The 21,323-nt window shown below is 34.6% G+C and overlaps 1 protein-coding gene across 3 annotated transcripts in view; it reads right to left on the bottom strand.

Annotated features, from left to right (window-relative positions):
* Window positions 1–650: 650 nt before the first annotated feature.
* Window positions 651–21,323, bottom strand: part of LOC123523950 (nuclear pore complex protein Nup155-like) — a 35,036-nt gene continuing 14,363 nt past the window's right edge. For 2 of the 3 annotated variants that reach the window (XM_045301746.2, XM_045301747.2), the window contains exons 14-35: window positions 19,845–19,955; window positions 19,170–19,350; window positions 18,399–18,497; window positions 16,089–16,239; window positions 15,449–15,515; window positions 14,847–14,959; window positions 14,580–14,653; window positions 13,367–13,500; window positions 12,557–12,616; window positions 12,122–12,253; window positions 10,963–11,040; window positions 10,479–10,675; window positions 9,798–9,945; window positions 9,030–9,134; window positions 8,625–8,779; window positions 7,699–7,828; window positions 6,367–6,480; window positions 5,414–5,534; window positions 4,593–4,703; window positions 4,059–4,195; window positions 2,886–2,992; window positions 651–2,174 (exon numbers count right to left, since the gene is read on the bottom strand). In XM_045301746.2, the coding sequence (XP_045157681.1) occupies window positions 2,036–2,174; window positions 2,886–2,992; window positions 4,059–4,195; window positions 4,593–4,703; window positions 5,414–5,534; window positions 6,367–6,480; window positions 7,699–7,828; window positions 8,625–8,779; window positions 9,030–9,134; window positions 9,798–9,945; window positions 10,479–10,675; window positions 10,963–11,040; window positions 12,122–12,253; window positions 12,557–12,616; window positions 13,367–13,500; window positions 14,580–14,653; window positions 14,847–14,959; window positions 15,449–15,515; window positions 16,089–16,239; window positions 18,399–18,497; window positions 19,170–19,350; window positions 19,845–19,955 (2,664 nt within the window). In that variant the 3' untranslated portion in view covers window positions 651–2,035. The remainder of the gene's footprint in view (window positions 2,175–2,885; window positions 2,993–4,058; window positions 4,196–4,592; window positions 4,704–5,413; window positions 5,535–6,366; window positions 6,481–7,698; window positions 7,829–8,624; window positions 8,780–9,029; window positions 9,135–9,797; window positions 9,946–10,478; window positions 10,676–10,962; window positions 11,041–12,121; window positions 12,254–12,556; window positions 12,617–13,366; window positions 13,501–14,579; window positions 14,654–14,846; window positions 14,960–15,448; window positions 15,516–16,088; window positions 16,240–18,398; window positions 18,498–19,169; window positions 19,351–19,844; window positions 19,956–21,323) is intronic. The other variant, XM_045301748.2, reaches the window with a different exon arrangement.

Genomic DNA, 21,323 nt, shown 5'->3' on the forward strand with positions numbered 1-21,323 from the left:
AACCATTCTGTAATTTCTTAAAGATTTAGCTATTACAATTTTCAACTTATAATTAAGAAATAAAAAACATTGATGAAAGGAAAGAAAAAGCAATTCTAAAACAAGTTTTATATCGATTTTTATGAGTTTCATATAGCACTGCTGTTGTCCGTCCGTATGGCCCGAAATCTTGCAAGTCCAACTCTTCCCACACTATTAACTCAATTTGCTTGAAAGTTTTATGAGCGGAGACAAAAACATGCATTTACCTTCAGTGGTAAAATTGCAGTATTTTGATAGAACTTCATTGTGACAACATATGCAATTTAAGATCAAAATGCTGGCAGACAAGAGCCATTTTTAACATACATAGTGCCTGCACTATGATCTGCTGGAGGCCATTGCGTTATTTTAGGTTCAGTGGACTAGTATTTATTGACATCTGAAACCTTGAGATTAATATCTGGTTGAATGACAGAGTTTGTATAACTTGCGATATGTGATAGAGTTTAAACCTTCAGTAAAGCAGGTGGATAGGTAACTTTTGTGAACAAATTTGATCGTGGCAAATTTAAGGTTGCATTTTTTTTTAAAGCAACCCTTTTTACCCCTATTCTGTACATGCAAGTCAAAACTTGTTATATGTAACATACAATATATAAATCAAAATACTCATTTTTTTTTTAAATTTTATTGTTCTCAAAATACACAAAAATAATTTCTCCATGACAGCAGAATATTGAATTCATTTGTCTATAAAACACAACATGATTTTCATGTCTTCACAATGATGCAGTCATAAAATGGACAATACATATGATTCGGAAATTTTTGCATCTGACATTTAATATCTTTTATTTTGCAACTTCATAGACAACAGACTTATCCTGTAAGTTAACATTTCACAATTTATAGTTGTTAACAATTCTAGAGATTTCCCTCAAATTTGGAATTCACACATCACTCGGATAAAATCAAACCATATTATACCCAAGTCACACATATGGCGCGGTTAGCTACCTCTAACCACGGATAAAAACGTAGTAATCCGTACCGGAGCCGTACCTTTAAGTAGTAATCCGTACGGATCGATACAGATTACTACGTTTCTATCCGTGGCTAGACTTAGTTATCCGCGCCGTATGTGTGACTGGGGTATTACCTAATATGCAGTATTTCAATTACGTATCAGCTTTCTGTCACAGTGGACATAATCAGTACATAATTTTAAATACCAGATTTTCACTTGTTCGATAATTTTTTATGCAAAAATGTGCTGTCAAAATGCTGAAAATTGCCAATACATCTGTGAAATTACATAATTTGTTTCGTGAAGTTAATGAAAATGTAGCAACATTTACCAGATCAAAATTAATTTGATTAGAATCTTTTAATCAGGTAACAGAACATATTCAGAAGAAATTATTTACAGCCTTTAACCATACAAACATTTCAAACAGTATTATTCCAATGTACCACCTTTATAATTCTCATTTGTCAGATTTCCTTCCCCCTCACTAACCCCCTACCCTTACACCCACTCTCTAAATCACTGCTGTATGTGACTACCAGTCTCAGCTCACTTCAATGATTGTACCCACAATACCAGTCAGTGTCAGTATTTCTATGACTGGGTCCTAGTGCAGAACCTGTTTGTAATTTTCTGAACTTCCCATACAGTCAGTCATATCTGCAGTGATGAGCTGTCTTTGGCTTTTCGTTGATATGAGCAGTAATTCAATTTTTCATATATCTATTACATTTGAACACCTTTTGAATCATGATACAAGCCTCGTGTACAACAACAAGTTTTCCAAATTTAAATACCATTTTGTAAAATTTCAATTCATTACACTGCTAATACTACTTTTGTTCCATTCAGGAAGAAAGTTGAATTAACAAGAACTTTATTGTATGGCACTCACTTTATTTTCTTTTTTCTTTAAATAAATTAATTTCCTCATTATCTATCACCGCAGATAAGCTGGTTCATTGTTTCACTTTTTTTTTCCATGATCAGATGAATTTGAAAGCAGTTCTATTTTATCACTGATTATCACAACCTCTCCATTTTAGCTTGCAATCCTTTGTAGTTGGCAACCAATGTCCGTACATTAACATCCACACTACTTATAGACTGTAATTCCACCAGATAACACGCAACATAATCGAGACCCATAGTTCCAAACTGCCTCCTGAAATGTTCAATACATTACATGTCAGAATCTAACATAGTGTTAGCATTTTATTTTGTGGGCAAAAAAAGTACGTAGTCTGGAGAGAGAAAATGGCTATTTTGTGGGGAGATTAATTTGTGGACTTCAAAATTTATTTTGTATACTTTGATAAGCATTATTTGTCACCCCTAATGAAAGGTAAATATTGAACCTAACTAAATCAAACCAGATGTAATAGTTCACTGCAAATATATTGAATGGATAAAATTAGAACTGCACATTCTGCATAAAATAAATCAAAATTAGACAAGTCACAGGTAAATCATATTTTCATTTGCTGATTTCATGGATCAACATCAGTAATATTCAATAAGAGCTAGATATATCTAACAGAAATGCTTGAAATACTGAAATGTAAGTTTATCAATGTAACTATTTTATTTGTTAAGGACTATTGATGCAAACATACCAGTTTTGCAAATCGTAGGAGTAATTCCAAATTTCTAAGACTGAATTAATAGAAAATCTGACATAAGTAAATTGTAGCCCACTCCCATCACAGTAATGATCATCAACCCAATCTTAAATTAATTTATCACTTTATATTATTTAATGTTGTAAAACTTTATCTGCAACATGATCACCAATAAAATACAACTTCAATCAAAACTATTTTTTTTTTTACCTATATCCAAAACAAAAATAAATACAATGCGAACAAATACTCACCTTTCATAGACAGGTATCAGTGAAGTGTTATCCACTAACTTGTTTAGGAAACTGTGTATAACGTAGAGGAGATGCAGAGGTCTGTTGATGGAAGACCAGAATGGATCCTGAAATCACACAGAATGGTATTAAATTCTGAACCTTTCCTTTAACTGCACTGTAATTTACAGATTACTATTTACAGGTTAGCTATTACAAGAGCTTTCAGAGCAAAGAGCACACTATTATTTCACTGCTAGATAATGAAATAGGGCCTTTGAGGAAACCTGAGCTATCACCGGAGTGATTGTTCCTGCCACAAAACTACTTTTTCCTGGAAAACAGCATTTCATGTGTGAAGTTCCTGAGATGACAATATACAATCGAACAAATGTAGAAACCTGGGGGCTGCGACTGACTCAAACTGGGACCTTGAACTTTGACCATCCAACAAAGTTCATGCGCTCTGTACATCCTCTTACCATTTACCTACACAGCATCAAATACCTACCCTTCATTTAAACATTGTCATACAACTCAAGTCTTAAAGCTGGCACACAAACATATAATATGAGATACCTGGATTTAATTATCTTGTTACACAACTCCAGCAATCTTAAAGCTGGCGTACAGACATAAATAATGAGATACCTACCCTGGATTTAAACATTCTGTCATACAAGTCAAGCAATCTTAAAGCTGGCATACAGACATACATAATGAGATACCTACCCTGGATTTAAACATTCTGTCATACAAGTCAAGCAATCTTAAAGCTGGCGTACAGACATAAATAATGAGATACCTACCCTGGATTTAAACAAGCTGTCATACAAGTCAAGCAATCTTAAAGCTGGCGTACAGACATAAATAATGAGATACCTACCCTGGATTTAAACATTCGGTCATACAAGTCAAGCAATCTTAAAGCTGGCATACAGACATACATAATGAGATACCTACCCTGGATTTAAACGTTCTGTCAAACAAGTCAAGCAATCTTAAAGCTGGCATACAGACATAAATAATGAGATACCTACCCTGGATTTAAACAAGCTGTCATACAAGTCAAGCAATCTTAAAGCTGGCGTACAGACATACATAATGAGATACCTACCCTGGATTTAAACGTTCTGTCAAACAAGTCAAGCAATCTTAAAGCTGGCATACAGACATACATAATGAGATACCTACCCTGGATTTAAACATTCTGTCATACAACTCAAGCAATCTTAAAGCTGGCACACCAATATCTAACATAAGCTGATAAACCCAGCCAACATCAAATTGCAGTTCACAGCTTCTTTGTTCTAGGTACTTCACAATAAAAGCTGTAAGAAAAAGCTCATAAGATTTACTCCTAAAGAAATGACATCTTATTTCATCAGTTCAACATTATAACACACTCACTTTATACAAGCACAGGTAATGTAAAATTTTACAAAAATAAGCATAGGTATTTGTTTGTTTTGGTTTCGTTTTCCAAAGGCTTATTTATAATTAATCAAATTTTCATTTTCATAACCAGTTTTCTCTTTCAGATGATGATTTACCTGTTCCATAACAAGTCTTTTATATGTAAGTGTTGCTCAGATACTAAGTTCAGTATCATACTTCTAAGTCATGATTGTTTATTTTAAATTTTTCAGCTAATTCAGGCAGTATCTGAAGAATCCTAGGATCACAAATTGGGTAAAGAAAATATTATGCTATACTGTACTGACTTACCAAAGGGAAAATATCTCTCAGCTTTGATATATGTTTTGCCAACAGCACACAACTTGTTACTGATGTTTCTTACCCTCACTGTAGCTGCACTCGATCGAGTGTTTTCAAATTCTGTAATGTTATATTGAAATTACAGCCGTGCTCAAGTTTTAAAAAAAAAAAACTTAAAGAAATATAACAGTTTTTAAATTATCAAAATAGCAACAACCTAGTATGCAAGTAAGACCTTCATACAAACTTGTGGGAGGCAAACACTTGCACTGACCAAAGATGATTACTAACAGTTTGTCTGTTCCAAGCATATTATGATCTACATAGTTAACAACAGATTTCTAAAATTAAAACTTTTTTTTTTGTTGGGTTTAACGTCGCACCGACACAATTATAAGTCATATGTCGACTTTCCAGCTTTTGATGGTGGAGGAAGACCCCAGGTGCCCCTCCATGCATTATTTCATCACAAGCGGGCACCTGGGTAGAACAACCGACCTTTCGTAAGCCAGCTGGATGGCTTCCTCACATGAAGAATTCAACGCCCAGAGAGAGGCTCGAACCCACATCGATAAGAGACAAGTGATTTGAAGTCAGAGACCTTAACCACTCGGCCACGGAACTAAAACTTAAGCAGACTGCCCAAAGATGTGGAAGGCTAGTGTTCAAATAGCAATTAAAACAGCATGAAATGAAGTGCGTCACAATAATGAATCTGAACATAACATTAAGTGAAATGAAGCAAAGCATAAATAAATTTGTTTAATTACGTTTTCTAGCCCGGTCCTAACCATAAAAAAAATTATGCTTGAATTGTTTTAGGGTTTCACCTTTATCTATTATGTTCTGCCAAAGATTTTCCACAAGAGCATTATCATACAGCCCAGCACAGTGAACAATGGACAATTTACACTCTGACAGGTCAAACCTATCTGCAAACTCTTCATACAGCTGAAATTATAAACATGTTAACTTTGAAAACTGAAAATTTGATTAATGTTACCAATTACTAATGAATCTTTTCTGTGCTACAGCTAAACAACTTCAGTTATTATTTGCTCTTGAGTTAATACAATTATGAATGTCTCCCTATTTAGTAAAATGAAATTTTCTTTACTCATTTCTTTTCTTTTTAATTTTGCTTAAAATAGTATTTGGTATAAAATCATTGCCAAAATTCAGTAAGTACAGATGCCCAAAGTTGCTTTTTAAAATCATGAACACATTTCAATTTACTATCAGCAGTTTTCAATACTAGATTTCATCACATGTTTATAGGGCTGGGATGATTACTTGATTAATCAGATCCGATTCGCTTACTAGGTGAAACCGATTTCAGTTTTGCAAAACCGCTAATTTCTCTCAAACCCTACTATACCAATAGAATTTATATTAATGCATGTATACACTTCTTTGTAGACTCGCAGTATATTTCCACTAAAAAACATCAACATCATCAATAGTCTCTGATTTGCCTGTCGTGATATATTTTAAATAAAATACACCAAAATATGACATTAATTAACACATTGCTTGCAAACGACAGTCTGTAAGTTCCTGATGAAGTACCTTGATACGGTTGTCAGGAAAGGAAACAGCATTTTCAATATGGCGGCCGATTAACCAGTTCGATTCGATATCATACAAACGATTAACCGGTTTCAAAATTTTGAAATAGTCCAAGCCCTACATGTTTAAGACAAACATTTATCGCCAAGCCATGAAATTGTACTTTAACAGCATCTGTCAATAAAAAGCTATAAGATATTAGTGTATACTTTACCATTGTAATATCTAGAAGATCAGACTCCAACCTGGACATGGCTTCCTGAACATCTGGACCACCAACAGTTTCCTGTGTGAGGGCTCGAAGGACATTCATCTGTAACCTAGCAACCTGAATTATGAAATATACATTATTAAACATCTTAGACATCACTGAAGTAAACGTAAATTTACATGGATTCCTCAGACACAGTGATAAACCTATATGATACCAATGTTTACAATTCCTAACTAGTTGTCACAGGAGTGACGAATTATAACCCCACAATATGGCCTTGTCACAGAACTGAACTTGCTTGACCTTTGACCTACTGACCTCAAAATCAACAGAGGTCATCTGCTGGTCATGATCAACCTCCCTATAAAGTTTCATGATCCTCAGCCCAAGCATTCTCAAGTTACTGTCCGAAAAAGGTTTAAATGTTCCTGGTCACTCTGACCTTTGACCTTTGGAACTAAAAACCAATACAGGTCATCTGCTGGCCATGACCAACCTCCCTATTAAGTATCGTGATCCTGGGCCCAAGCACTCTGAAGTTATTGTCCGAAAACTGTTTAAATGTTCCAGGTCACTGTGACCTATTGACCTCAAAATCACTAGGGGTCATCTGCTGGTCATTAACAACCTCCCTGTCAATTTTCATGATCCTAGGCCCAAGCTTTCTCGAGTTACCATCTGTAAACCGTTTGACTGTTTCGTGTTATTGTGACCTTGACCTTTGACCTACTAGCCTCAAAGTCAAGCTTGACCTGTATTTTATCATGTTACACCTGTGTACAAAAATTTATGATCCTAGACCAAAGCCTTCTCAAGTTATCATCCAGAAACCTTTTAACTGCTCTGAGTCACTGTGACCTTGACCTTTGACCTACTGACCTCAAAGTCGAACTTGACCTGTATTTTATGATGTTACACCTGTGTACTAAAATTTATGATCCTAGGCCCAAGCGTTCTCAAGTTCTCATCTGATAACTGTTTTACAGTTCAGGGTCACTGTGACCTTGACCTTTGACCTACTGACCCCAAATTCCAACTTGACCTGTATTTTCTGATGTTACACCTGTGTACCAAAAATTATTTAAATCGGTCAAGCCTTTCACAAGTTATCATCCAGAAACCATGAAAACCAACGGACGGACCAACGGACCAACCACCAAGCTCACTCCTTTATACCCCCCAAACTTCGTTTGTGGGGGTAAAGTTTCTTATTCCAACAGCCGCTGTTGGACTTCAAATACATTAAATTAATTAAAACTACAGAAAAAGTATTGCTTTCAAGAGTAGATGTCAATCAAGTAAGCCTGTTAACTCGGTGACAAATATCAGCACCTCCATTTTTTCCTCCAATTCATGTAAAAATTCTCCTTCTACCGCTGAGCTTGACCTTGATGTGGAACTTTTCGCACACATGATTGCACGAGACAGCAACACAATACGCTTCTGTAGGTCTAGATCAGTACTGAAATAAGACAGGAACAGAACTTGTTTATACCTTCTTTTTAACAAGTACAATAACATAATAGCAGCATTAATTCATAACATTAAGACTTTTCTTTGGTACTCAAGTCTAATCAATGCTAAGTCAGCTAAATGTGCAAAGTCACTCTGCCTCTAACAGGCCTGGGATTCAGTCATATATCAAAAACCTGAAAATCTTATTTATTTATTTGGACGCACCAACACAGTATAGGTTATATGGCGCCAAACAGGACTACAAATTGTGGTTCCACATCTCATTTACATCGAAATAAAAACATGAGGTATGGAATCAAAATTTGCATACCTGCTGGAATCACAGAGTTACTGCAAAACCATGTGTAAAAACCCTATCAGTCGCCTCTTACGATCATGCAAGGGTAAGGCAGTGGTTCCAATTCTTTTCATACACAGATTGTCCCAGAACCACATGGGGCCCTGAAAATCTACTTTCTCAAGCCTGAAATCTCCATTTTCAATAGTTATATACGAAATTCTGGCAGTCAAAAGCCTGAAATCAGGACCAGTCCTGAAAAAACCCAGGCCTGTCTAGCTCTAATTACATAATATGGGGAATGAATGAATGAATGACTTGGATTTAATGGCAAGTTGATTCCAAAAGGTCAAATATTGCAAAATTTAATGTGGGGAAGATGCCAGCAACTTGCAGAATGAGTTAGAACTCGTATGAAATAAATGAAACTTTGTATGTGTGTTTTTTTAAATGTCTCTAGCACAAAAATGGTCATTTTATACTTCAAACCAAAGTCATTAATTACCCATGTCTCTCTGCTAGCCGTGACAATATTCTAGCTGCTGCAGGATAATTCTCTATTTTCTCATAGTATTTCCATAATAAATCAAGCGCAGCCACATCTCCAGACTGGTAGCTGGCTCTTCGCTTCAGGTATTGTTCCAAAAATGGTGACTGGATCTAGAAAGAAAACACTACACTTTATCAAAATATATATCAATGAGTATATATACACCAAAGAAAAGTGACATCTGAAAACTATATATATGTATGCTTGCATTATACTTTCAATATTTCAAGCTTATACCAATATAACATAAGTGTAAATGTTGGCTTACAAACTACTTGTGCAGAAATTAAAAAAAACTTTTTTTTCTAATGCTGTATTTTTAGTTTGGTATATTTAAACTATAAATCTATACCATTTTACCTCTAATAATTTATCTGTCATATTCATACTGAACAGCCAGTCATACAGTGACACATGAAATAATTCATCATCAGATCTTAATGCTAGACGGAATACCTCTGCTTTCTGAAAAGACAAAATAGAAGTTTATTAATCTGTCTATGTATAGTTGCAGTCAATCTGATAGTTTATCAATCATCAAAGTCATATAGACTAGCTGAAAACAAAGACATGCTCAGCCAAGAGTTTGAGCTCTTGAAAATCTAGAACAAGTATTTGTGACAGACTGTAAAATATACTTAAGCCATATTTACTTCTTAAGAAATTCCATTTTTGTGCAATTAAGTTTACTTATTTCATAACAGCTGTATATAGAGTTCTATTACAGCCAGACATCTTAGTGAATTTTTTTTAATACACTAAAACCATGTATTTAGAACTCTTATGAGAATTTTAAGGGTCATTTAGTTATATCACATTATTAAATCCCTTAGCTCAAAATAAAATAAAGTTCTTTTAAACCTTTTTCAAAATACATTCATTCTGATTTCAGTTCAACTTCTATACAACAGCACCACAGTGAAGAAAAATGCATTTCGAGGGGTGAATGCGAGAAAGTTCTAAGTGCTTCTTTATTTGTATGCACTTAGAACTCTTTCGCATTTATCCCTCGATTTGTTGTACAAAGGCTATTGACCTGGAGATATTAATGCTCTTTTTGTTTGGGAAATAATTGATCTTTAAGTGTCGTTCACAGAGAGTTTATACAATATTTCTATGTAAACTTACATATTGTTCAGCATCTTCTATAGACATTCTACTGCTGTCTACAGCAGGAGGTGGCCCTGGGGACTTGGGTATCACGCTGGCCCCTTGTGGTACACTGGCAGTCATCAGGTAACCTAGAGTTTCTGTGATACACTTATAGCATTCCTTCCTGAAAGGTTTTTTTCACATGCTAAGCATTAGAATAAATAATGAGGCAAGAAAAGTTAATAAATATTCATCAAAATATGCTGATCAAAACAATGTAAATGAAATGACCCAGGCTGACAAAATTTATATCGAGCCAGTAAATGAAAAATGTTCTAGAGGATTTACTTCAACATGGTTGTTCATTTCTTATAACTTCAAAAGTAACATGAAGACAGACATCTAAGATATAACATTTTTTCTAAAAAAAAAAAAAAAAGCATGACTGGTGCAATGCAAAATCACAAATATTTGTACCCAAAATATATATATTCCATTTGTATATATAAGTAAACAGTATTATAATCTGAAAAATAAAAGGGTCTGCATTCACCTACACCTTATGTTTTACCCAAATCTATCAAATAAGAAAGGAGTAGTTCAAGATACAAGACTTTTGGAACATATGCATAGCAAATCTCTTTGCACATTACCCTATCCAAATTTTAAGGAGGAAAAATAAATTTCTTCAGAATCTCAGTGTTTTATAGTACACACCTTGCCATAAGTTCTTGTACCCCCTGCATATCTTCAGGTGGTTCATCATTGTTGTAGAAATGTAGGGCAAGTTTCTGGGGATCCCGTTTGTTGGCCATGGTCAGACAGAGATCTACTATACCCTCGTAGAAATGTACGCTGGAAAACTGGTTACATACCTCTGCTAGCTGAAGAGGCTGTGATACACTCTTATATAGCTGTTAAAACAAAGGAAGTGATATATCAATGAAACTGAAACTACAATGTTTAATGTAGATCAATGATGTTAGGAAATGTTTAACTGAATAAGAAAAGTATTTAACAATACCTCCGCAGGTTCAGTTAAAAAACTTTTATCAGAATATCTGATTATAATTCATATTATTCTGCATTCAAGTGTAGTTCTGTACATACCAGTGAAAGAAATATCTGATAGTTTTAACTGTGAAAATATAAGATAACTTTTACTGTTATATTACACTAATCCACACATGAAAACAATTACCCTTAGTGCTTCCAGAAGATGTTGTCGTCTTTCTGCAGGACTCTGACTGATCTTAGCTGCCTGAAGCATTTCATTAGCCTGCAAATGCCAATAAAATAATATTGTATACTGTAAAATCATTTAATTTTGTGGGTATGGAATTTCATGGTTTTGGTCAAAACGGCAATTTCGTGGGGATATGGATCGTGGATTTCAACTTTTGAACACATCATGAGTGGAAATTTTACTTGTTTGTTGGGATTAAATTTCGTTGATTGACTCGACCACAAAATCCACGAAAATTAGTCCCCCATGAATATTGATGATTTCACAGTGAAAGACGATTACATTGTTCTATCACAGTTTTATTGTGTGACTGACATACTTTACAATTTTTCTAACTTTTTTACAGACTACCAACTGTTTTTATAAATACAACTTCCTGGAATATCAAGCCAGGGTTTTTTCTAGCATATTTGGGAACATAGCCTTTACCCCCAAAATTGGGAATTTTGACGAGTAAATGTTCCAAATTGGGAAATATTTAGTCCCATAGGATATGTATGGATGTGTATAAGCACTTTCTCATACACTTGTTTCACATTGTACAACCTCTTTAACATACTTCCATTACAAAATTGTCCATAATTTGGTCAATGTTTGTGCAATTTTGATGATTTTTTTTTTCAGACTGTAGATTGGGAATTTTTGTACTAATTTTGGGAAAAATACATACTTTTTGGCATTGGGAATATAACCGATTAACGGCTATAAAAACGGCCGAAAAAAACCCTGCAAGCTGAAGGTAAGCCCTTTGAAATGCAACGAAAGAAATATTTTGTGTCCCCCCATAAACAACAATATCAAAATTATCGTTTCATTTCTAACATTTAGACATAGATATGAGCCATGCCATAGGAAAACCAACATAGTGGCTTTGCGACCAGCATGGATCCAGACCAGCCTGCGCATCCGCGCAGTCTGGTCAGGATCCATGATGTTCGCTTTCAAAGTCTATTGGAATTAGAGAAACTGTTAGCGAACAGCATGGATCCTGACCAGACTGCGCGGATGCGCAGGCTGGTCTGGATCCATGCTGGTCGCAAAGCCACTATGTTGGTTTTCTCATGGCGCGGCTCATATTATTTCTGACCATAGCACAAAAACATTTTTGACTTACCTTTGAACATGTAGCATCATCAGTACTGTACAAAGACGGACAGATTTCCCTCAATCGGCTGCTAATAGCATCTGTTGTTGCATTGTCGTCAAGGTAACGGTTTATCAAACACTGTATCAGTGTGCCACATAGCTGTAATAAATTTTAGAATGATATTGTTCAATGATACTTTGATTTCTAAACTTGAAAACTACTCAAGTTTCAATGTACAGTCAGCCCTGTACTTGAGATCACCCGAGAGAAGATACTACATGGCTCAATGATTTTAACATTGCAGTATATCTTACTTGATAAATAAATACCATTTTGCACTCTTTTATGCACGGTCTCTATATAGACAGTCTTTTATAATATATTCTAGTCTAAATGAAACATGTGAATGAGTACAGATTTTCAGTGAAGGGTTTGCAAAAATGTCTAGTACACCATACTCACTTCTTTACCAGTGATGACAAATTCCTTAAAAGTCAGTGATTTAAGTTGATTCTGTTCATCCTGAAAGAAAATACGAGTATCAGCTGCAATATAAATATTTTCAATAATTTATCTGATTTCAATTACAAAATGCCAGTCCAATATTAAAATACTATCAGGCTGCAACAATGTCAAAGTCCTATACATTGGGTAGTGTTGGTGATAAATGCACTCATACTGTAAAATCATTTAATTTGACGGGCATGAAATTTTGTGGTTTTGGTCAAAACGGCAATTTCATGGGGATTTGAATTCGTGGATTTCAACTTTTGAACGTAAAATAAATGAGAATTTTACTAGATCATTGGGATTCAACCACAAAATCCATGAAAATTAATCCCACACAAATATTAATGATTTCACAGTATTTCAAATCATCAAAAACAACATGTATAACACTTTAAAAGCAAGTTGGGTATGGATATTATTTCCCATTTTTCATTTTTCAACATTATTTCATTATTGGTTATTCTAAACAGTGTACTAGGATTCCAACATTTTAATCTCCTGGTTAGAAGTCTTATTCTTTGCATGATTAACATCAAAACACATTAAATATAAAGATTTTGAAGTACATGTAATTTAAACATTTAAACATATTGAAATGATTGCTTTTCTAAACCATAGTCAATCACTTCTCAGTACTGGTTTTTCCAGGAAGCAGGCTCAAGAGTGGTTCCAATAAACTTGAAGCTTACATCACAATCAAGCAAAAAACAAATTAGTATAAACTAAATTCACTTCAATGTCAAATCCACAGAAGTTACTTACATTTGTTAAAGTTACAGCTAGTGTATGGAACTGGTGATCTACGAGTACTTTAAGCAGTCCTAGCACCTCCTCTACCCGGTGTATCAACTCCTGTACCTGCTGTAGTGACACCTTCTCCATTCTCTGAGCTTCCGCTGAAATATTTATATACACACAATATATTTGTTTTGTTCACTTTGATTCAAATATTTCAACAACTGTCATTTGATAAAGTGTGCTGAAAAAATCAATTAGGCCATCCTTAAAAAATTGTTTGTTTGCGGTAATGCGACCGACTCACGAAAATCGCCGCGACTCAAACAACTTTTTAACCTAAAACTCGGAATTTTTTTTTTTATCGGTGCCATGTTTTTATTCTTTCCTGTTTCGTTATTTCTTTTGGGTAACTATTTGTATTTGTATAAGTTTTCCTAGACAGTGTTCGTTGAGGTTCAACTACATGAATGATCGATATGACTGATAAGAAACAAAATATGTGAATGTTACGCTTTCTGTATACCGCTCATTAACAAGTGACACAAATACGATAATAGGCTGCTCTTCTGTGCATTGTTTATCAATTAACTTTTACACATTGATCAATAAATACCTTTGGCAATGTTAGACGGACATTATTGAACCAAATACAAACCGCGAGAAGCCCACGTGTCAGTCGGCGCGTGGCATGATTGACATCTGTCAGAAGCTGATTAATATACCAAGCTCCGCCTACTGCCATACTTCCGCTTATGGCGGTGAACAATATTCGAATTCACCGGGATTTTGATTGACAAGGGGCAGTTCTTTCGAACTCGAAACGCATAAAAGAAAATTTCCTCGAGTCAAGCCGACGCACGGGAAATTTTTTTGTGCGGGTCAAATACGAGTTTTTCTCGATAAGTGCGAGTGAAAACCCAGAACCTCGGGTCTACCGAACGCCCTGCCGATTTCCTGATATACTACAAAAATTCATGCAAAAAGTTGTTTAAAAAATTCCACATGGACAAATCGTGGTACATAGTGTTATCTGTGCAATACTGCAGACGTATTTAACCGAGTTTTAGATTTGTAAAATAATGATTTTTCTCGTACGTAAAGCATCTGGGATAGATAAATTCTTGGATATCATTCTGTCATATCATTGCGTTACTGCAAACAAACAATTTTTTAAGGATGGCCTTATTTTCTTATTACACAAGTATTATCTCTACATAGAACTGAATTATGCACTAACCTTGCATTTTCCTTCTAGTCTGTTCATCCATGTGGCCCATTATATGAGGTGTAAATGGTACCCCACCCATTCCTCTGTCAAATAAAAGACAAGAAAATGTTTTCATGTACTTTTTATTCAAAATGACCAAGAAAACGATACCCTAATTAAAAGAACATTTACCACCTTTATGCTGAATAACTCTGTACTACCTATTATTGGCACTTATGGATACCTGGTATTGTACTTAGTGTCACATAAGACCTATCAAATGATTTTATACTATACCCAGAATCTGCAGGTCCCATATCAAATTTGGAATTAAAATCCACAAAGTCCGATAATTCCCGTACATTTTCCAACACAAAGCCGAGATCCTCACTGGGGAAATTACATGTCAACTGAAACAATAATACAGAGAACTAGAGATGCTTTTGAGAAAAGCGCATGTCTCCCACAACTACCTAATCATCTAAATAGTAAGTCAGTCTTTATATACTGTTACTTAATCCACATGTGCATGCGCTTTCTTGACACCAAAAGGATGCCTATACTACTAGTAGCGTAGGTACCGGTTTGGGGGCAAAACTGCGCAAGAAATCTGAGTGTTTTTGGTAATTCAAGGGCCATAATTCTTAAGTGCCTAGGCCGATTTGGCTAGTTATCGAACTTGGCCGAGCACTTATTGGCTGACACATTTTGTTGAAGTTTGGTGAAGATCGGATGAGAAATGTTTGACTTCTAAGATTTATAAATAGAATTGCTAATTTTCCAAAATTACTGACAAAGTTTAACATTTGTGTATTTTTAAAAAATCAACATGGATCGTGCAACTTCATGTATTATATTACTTTGTGTATTACGTTACTGAAGGAATATTTCATACTTACATAGTTAACAGTTCCTTCTGGTGTTTGACATGGAAATTCTTTCGTTACCATCATATCCCATATAGGTCTAAAAAGGAAAGATATTCCATGAATTTTTTTCTGAAAATCATGTACAGATGCTTTTGTGTACTTTACACAAAGCATCAGCAAAAAAAACGAAGAAACTTTCTCTTTTGCCTGCAGCTTTTTGTCACAAACAAAAAACTTATGCTGTCATATTGTTGAGGAAGATACAAAACTTTTTCTGTGAACATGACTTTCAGCAAGGAGACACATGAAAGCATATTTAGATATAAACTTTACTTCATGAACATACTTTCTGCACAATTTGGTTGAATTTTGTTGTGCTACTCCCCAGTGGGTTAGAACTTGCTCTAGTGGATACTTCATTTCAAATCTAATTGACTTCCATCAAGTAGATTAAATTAAATTGTTTTAAAGAAGATATTGCAAGACTGATGGCAGGATACAACACTTCAGCACAAGCTCAGTCTCTGGACACAATCACTAAATGCTGGTACCATTGTCAACAACTGCATCACTGTTGTGTATATAAATTCCTTTAAATGTATTCATATCAATAATAACTTTTAAACCATATCAAACAAACTAAACCTGATGCTATTTAAGAAATTTGTACCTGAGAATCCTAGCGAGATATAAGCAGATTCCGTTATGTTTGCCTGAGAAGTTGATATCCTGCATAAACCCTGGCAGACCCCCTGGCTGCTGATGGTACATAGGCTGATTACCATAGGGCATAGGGGTTGATGCCTGGGTTGGATGCATACCTGCAAAACAGTATGCTATGTATGTACTCTACAATGGATTAGACATATACATTAAAAGATGCTAGACTATCACAAATGGAACTGATGCACAGCTGCAAGACATAACAATTGCTTTTTTAAAGACAATGGTTTGTTTACTTGGGTCAATGCCCCCCCGAATGACAAATTTTAATAGTAAGTGATATAAATGAAATATCTGTAAAACACAGAAGAATAATGCATGCCAGTATAATGCAGGTGAACATAAACAGTAAATCTTGAACTGCATGTATAGTATATGAATAAAGTCACTGGTAACTAGAACTGTCACAGGAGTGACTCATACCCCCACCATACGGTCTTGTCACAGAAGAATGGCAACCATAAGAAATCTTAAAAATACTTAGTCTTTGGAGTACTTCATCCTGGGCTTCCACTTATAAGTAATACTAGTATAATACTAGTATAGTAATACTAGTAAATATATTAAATCTCTAATATTAGAGATACACTAAAAGTGAATACAAAAAAATGTCTTACCGACCCATGTTACCACAGAAAAATGTATTTACTTTTTATATAGGACTTATAATAAAAAAGTTATAAAATACCTAAAATATTGAAAATCTAAAAATAGGATTTCTAAAAATAGACTAATTCCTGGAATTTAAGGGGAAGAAACTCAGTACAAAAGTTAAAAAAAGGTTACTTCCCTTTGGCTCTAAACCAATCAGAATGAGATATAGTGAAAATACATCAAAATTAACCTTAAATTCTAGGTAAAAGGGGACACAATTCAAGAAAAAATAGTGTCAGAGTTATGCACCTTGTGTCACATGATGTGGGTGATGAGGTGGAACATCTATTTTAAGTCTGAATCAAATCCATTCAGTAGTAACTGAGATATAGTGAAAATACATCAAAATTTACCTTAAATTCTAAGTAAAAAGGGGCATAATTCATGAAAAATTGGTGTCAGAGTTATGCACCTTGTGTCACATGATGTGGGTGATGAGGTGGAACATCTATTTTAAGTTTGCATCAAATTCATTTTGTAATAACTGAGACAGAGTGAAAATACATCAAAATCAACCTAAATTTAAAGTAAAAGGGGACATAATTCATAAAAAATTATGTCAGAGTTAAGCACCTTATGTCACATGATCTGGGTGATGAGGTGGAACAACTATTTTAAGTTTGAATCAAATCCATTTAGTAATAACTGAGATATAGTGAAAATACAACAAAATTAACCTTAAATTCTAAGTAAAAGGGGACATAATTCATGAAAACTTGGTGTCAGAGTTATGCACCTTGTGTCACATGATGTGGGCACATGATGTGGGTGATGAAGTGGAACATCTATTTTAAGTTTGAATCAAATCCATTCTACTGAGTAACTGAGATATAGTGAAAATACATCAAAATCAACCTTAAATTCTAAGTAAAAAGGGGCATAATTCATAAAAAATTGGTGTCAGAGTTATGCACCTTGTGTCACATGATGTGGGTGATGAGGTGGAACATCTATTTTAAGTTTGAATCAAATCCATTTAGTAATGACTGAGATATAGTGAAAATACAACAAAATTAACCTTAAATTCTAAGTAAAAGGGGACATAATTCATGAAAACTTGGTGTCAAAAGTTATGCACCTTGTGTCAAATGATGTGGATGATTAGGTGGAACATGTATTTTAAGTCTGAATCAAATCCATTTGGTAATAAATGAGATAATAGATTTCGGGACGCGACGGGACGCGACAAAACTGACTCCTATATACCCCCCTCAAACATGTTTGGTGGGGGTATAAAAAAAAAGTGAATGCTTTATTGCAATCTTTGGGGTGAAAAATTGGCCAGATGTAAATCTGTGAGATATTGGCCACTATTCATTTGTAGAGAACCTGTAGCCTTGCAACTTATATAAAACATGCCTAGCATGCAGCATGTAGGCTTGCATGGTGTCTCAGCTTTATTGTTCCATCTTTATGTGATTAAAACCATCACTAACTTTTCTTGTTTTCACCAGGTTTTATATTTCTAGATAGCTAGAAGTCAAGTTTCCTAATCAATGAATAATCACAATTTCACTGATACCTTATAAAGACCTATTTACACATCAATATGGACAAATCTGACAGCTCAAATTGTCTACATTCAGCATTGTGTAATATATACCTTGCATAGGTGTAGGGAAGGTAGAAATGTTCTGTTGTTGTTGTTGTTGCTGTGTTGGACCAGGACTGTACATAGATGTGCTCAAACCAAATCCTCCACCTATATACACACAGGGATATGCAAAGTGCAATGAGCAAGTTCTAAATGGTTAATATAATTGCATGGCAAACATATATCTATAACTCTTACATATGAGAAAACATCTTTCCATGAAAATAATCATTGATCTTCACTAATTTTGCCAGTTTTAACTCATTAGCTTGTAAACCAGGAGCCGACATGGCATTATTTCACCAAAGAAATGTACTTTACGTAAATCAGGAAATTTTCATGCTTATATTTATCAAGTTAAGATTTTTAATCAGTAAACAATAGAGCATTAAAAGGTATATTCTACTTTAGAAGACAGTATGTATAAAGAACATGATTATGTGCAATGTATAATAGAAGTCATTCTTGCAAAATGCCCTTATACCAGAAAGAGAAGTTAAAATATGTGAAGTAAAATCACATACTACTGAAAGTCATGCAGCATTTATTTAATTCATGTGTAGCCACTGTTGATATAACTGAAGCTGTGAAAGTCAAATGTTGCATCATACCCATATGTCTATTTATAGTCAAAAGAATCCTTTACAACTTAAATCTACAGAAAAGCTGCATTCTAAATTATTCAATGAAGAAACTTACAGCTGACTGAAATTATATCAAATCTAAGGGGGTTTTGAAATACACTTGTTACTTATATCTATATACAACTAAACAGCATACCAGAAGGACCAATGTTACTAGGCATTAGAGGTCGATCCCCTGACAGACCTCCACCTCCATATGTGTACTGTGCCTCGCCCCCATACAGGAAGAAAGCCATCTTTGCCCAGTCTGCAACCTGTTGGTCTGTAGCCAGTCGAGTACAGGCAAGTATCAGACAAGTAGCACAGGCCTGTTCAATCTGTAGCAAATAATAATCACACCATATTAGCTTCATGCACTAATTCAACTTTAATATATAAAAGCTGTTAAGGTGGATATTGCAGAATTAAGCACCCTGAATTATGATTATTTGATTTGAATGGTTGGGCGGGTTAAAAGCAATTTTTCAAATATATTTAAGTTATAAATGACAATCTGTTATGTATATGTAGTAACCAACCAGTACATTAATAATATATTTACATGTTCTCTGCAAGTAACAGACAAAATCCCACACAAATAATGAGTTGGAGGATGACTGACATTAGCTGGAGTGAGTGAGTTGGGTTTTACGGCGAATCAACATAAAATGGTCATATATCGCCGAGACATTAGCTGGAGGGCGAATGACCATATACATCACTTGTCACAGAGAACATTCAACTTGCCCATGACACAAGCCTACTAGCAATCTCCTAAGGAGTAAATCTATAAACAGTTTTTAAGAAGCTGATCTGCTTTTTATCTCCTCACCTTGTGTAATCTGAAGAAAGCTTTGACCTCTTCAGCATCTGGTCCCTGACAATCTATCAGTAACTGTCGAAGCTGATCCACCGGACGTAATTTACTCATAATGTGACTTCCCTATCAAACAGAAAACGTAAGGTTAAGAAATGAAGAAGGGCAAAAAATCAATAAATCTTACTTCACCACTTCTGAAACAGGACTGGACGAAACAACTGTAAATGAAATTCTTTGAATATTACATCTGAATTTAGCTGAAACTAAATTCAAACTACCAGCAACAATAATGCAAGAAATGTCTTGGAAAACCAAAACCAACAAAATTAGTGCTCCGAAATTAATCCAAATAACAAAGTCTAAATTTGAAAAGCAGTGGTACACTGTACCAGAAGTTGGTCCTACAGGTTTAAACCCTATTCAGACAGACGGAAAGATGGATGAACAACACAAAAACTATATTTCTATGCCTTTGATATTTGAATTTGGTAGACGACATTTACATAATGCTACCCAAATTTCTAAGCTCAAGAGCTGGAGGTTTTAGAAAAGAATAGATTTTTTAGTTTCTCCTGTCACTGCAAAGCCTATTAAGGATAACATGGTGTAATAGCCATATTTCATATCTTGTAACTGAATGGTAATATTTAAATGAAATTTGGTCACTTTAAAGACATTCGAAATTAAAAACGTTTCACCGGGAGATTTTTCAAATGTTATCATTTTTTTGGGGAGATAATCGGTATTGAAGTTAACATTGATGCCTATGGAAAATATATAATTTCTTTGATTATAAGAATCTGAACTCGAGTTTCGAGAAAATTTTGCGGTAGAAAGCTGAATTATATGATTCTGATAAAAATATCAAAAAGAAATCTAAAATTCCCCGTAGGGAAAAGGAGAAAATTATTTTTTTTCTAGTTTTCAGGGGAGATAACTCATGAAAAACCAAAATTATCAGGGGCGGTAATCTAAAGGAAATATTTGAGAACTTTTGTCACTATATAACTTGACAATATGCACCTTATTTCTATCGTTTAAAATTTTCAGAGCTTACATTATCAAGTTGTATGTACGCTTTTGGTGAAATTGAGGCATATTACGGGCAGTCATCCTTAACTTTTAATTTGATTTTACAACAAGAGCTGTCAGTTGACAGCGCCCTCAACTATTCTCAGTGCTTGATAGTATAACATAAGCTATGAGTAAAACTTTAACATTACAATAAACATAGTCTTAAGTCGAAAAGGGGCCATAATTCAGTCAAAATGCTTGATAGAGTTGTCTGCTCCTGTTTACAGACTGGGGTCATGATGGTAAACAAGTATGCAAAATATGAAAGCAATATTTCAATGGACTTTGAAAATATTTGGGGTGGTACGCAAACTTTAACATTTATTATGTCGAAAAGGGGCCATAATTCAGTCAAAATGCTTAATAGAGTTGCCTCCTCCTTTTTACAGACTGGGGTCATGATGGTAAACAAGTATA

Source organism: Mercenaria mercenaria, chromosome 3 (genome assembly GCF_021730395.1).
Source record: "Mercenaria mercenaria strain notata chromosome 3, MADL_Memer_1, whole genome shotgun sequence".
NCBI lineage: Eukaryota > Metazoa > Mollusca > Bivalvia > Venerida > Veneridae > Mercenaria > Mercenaria mercenaria.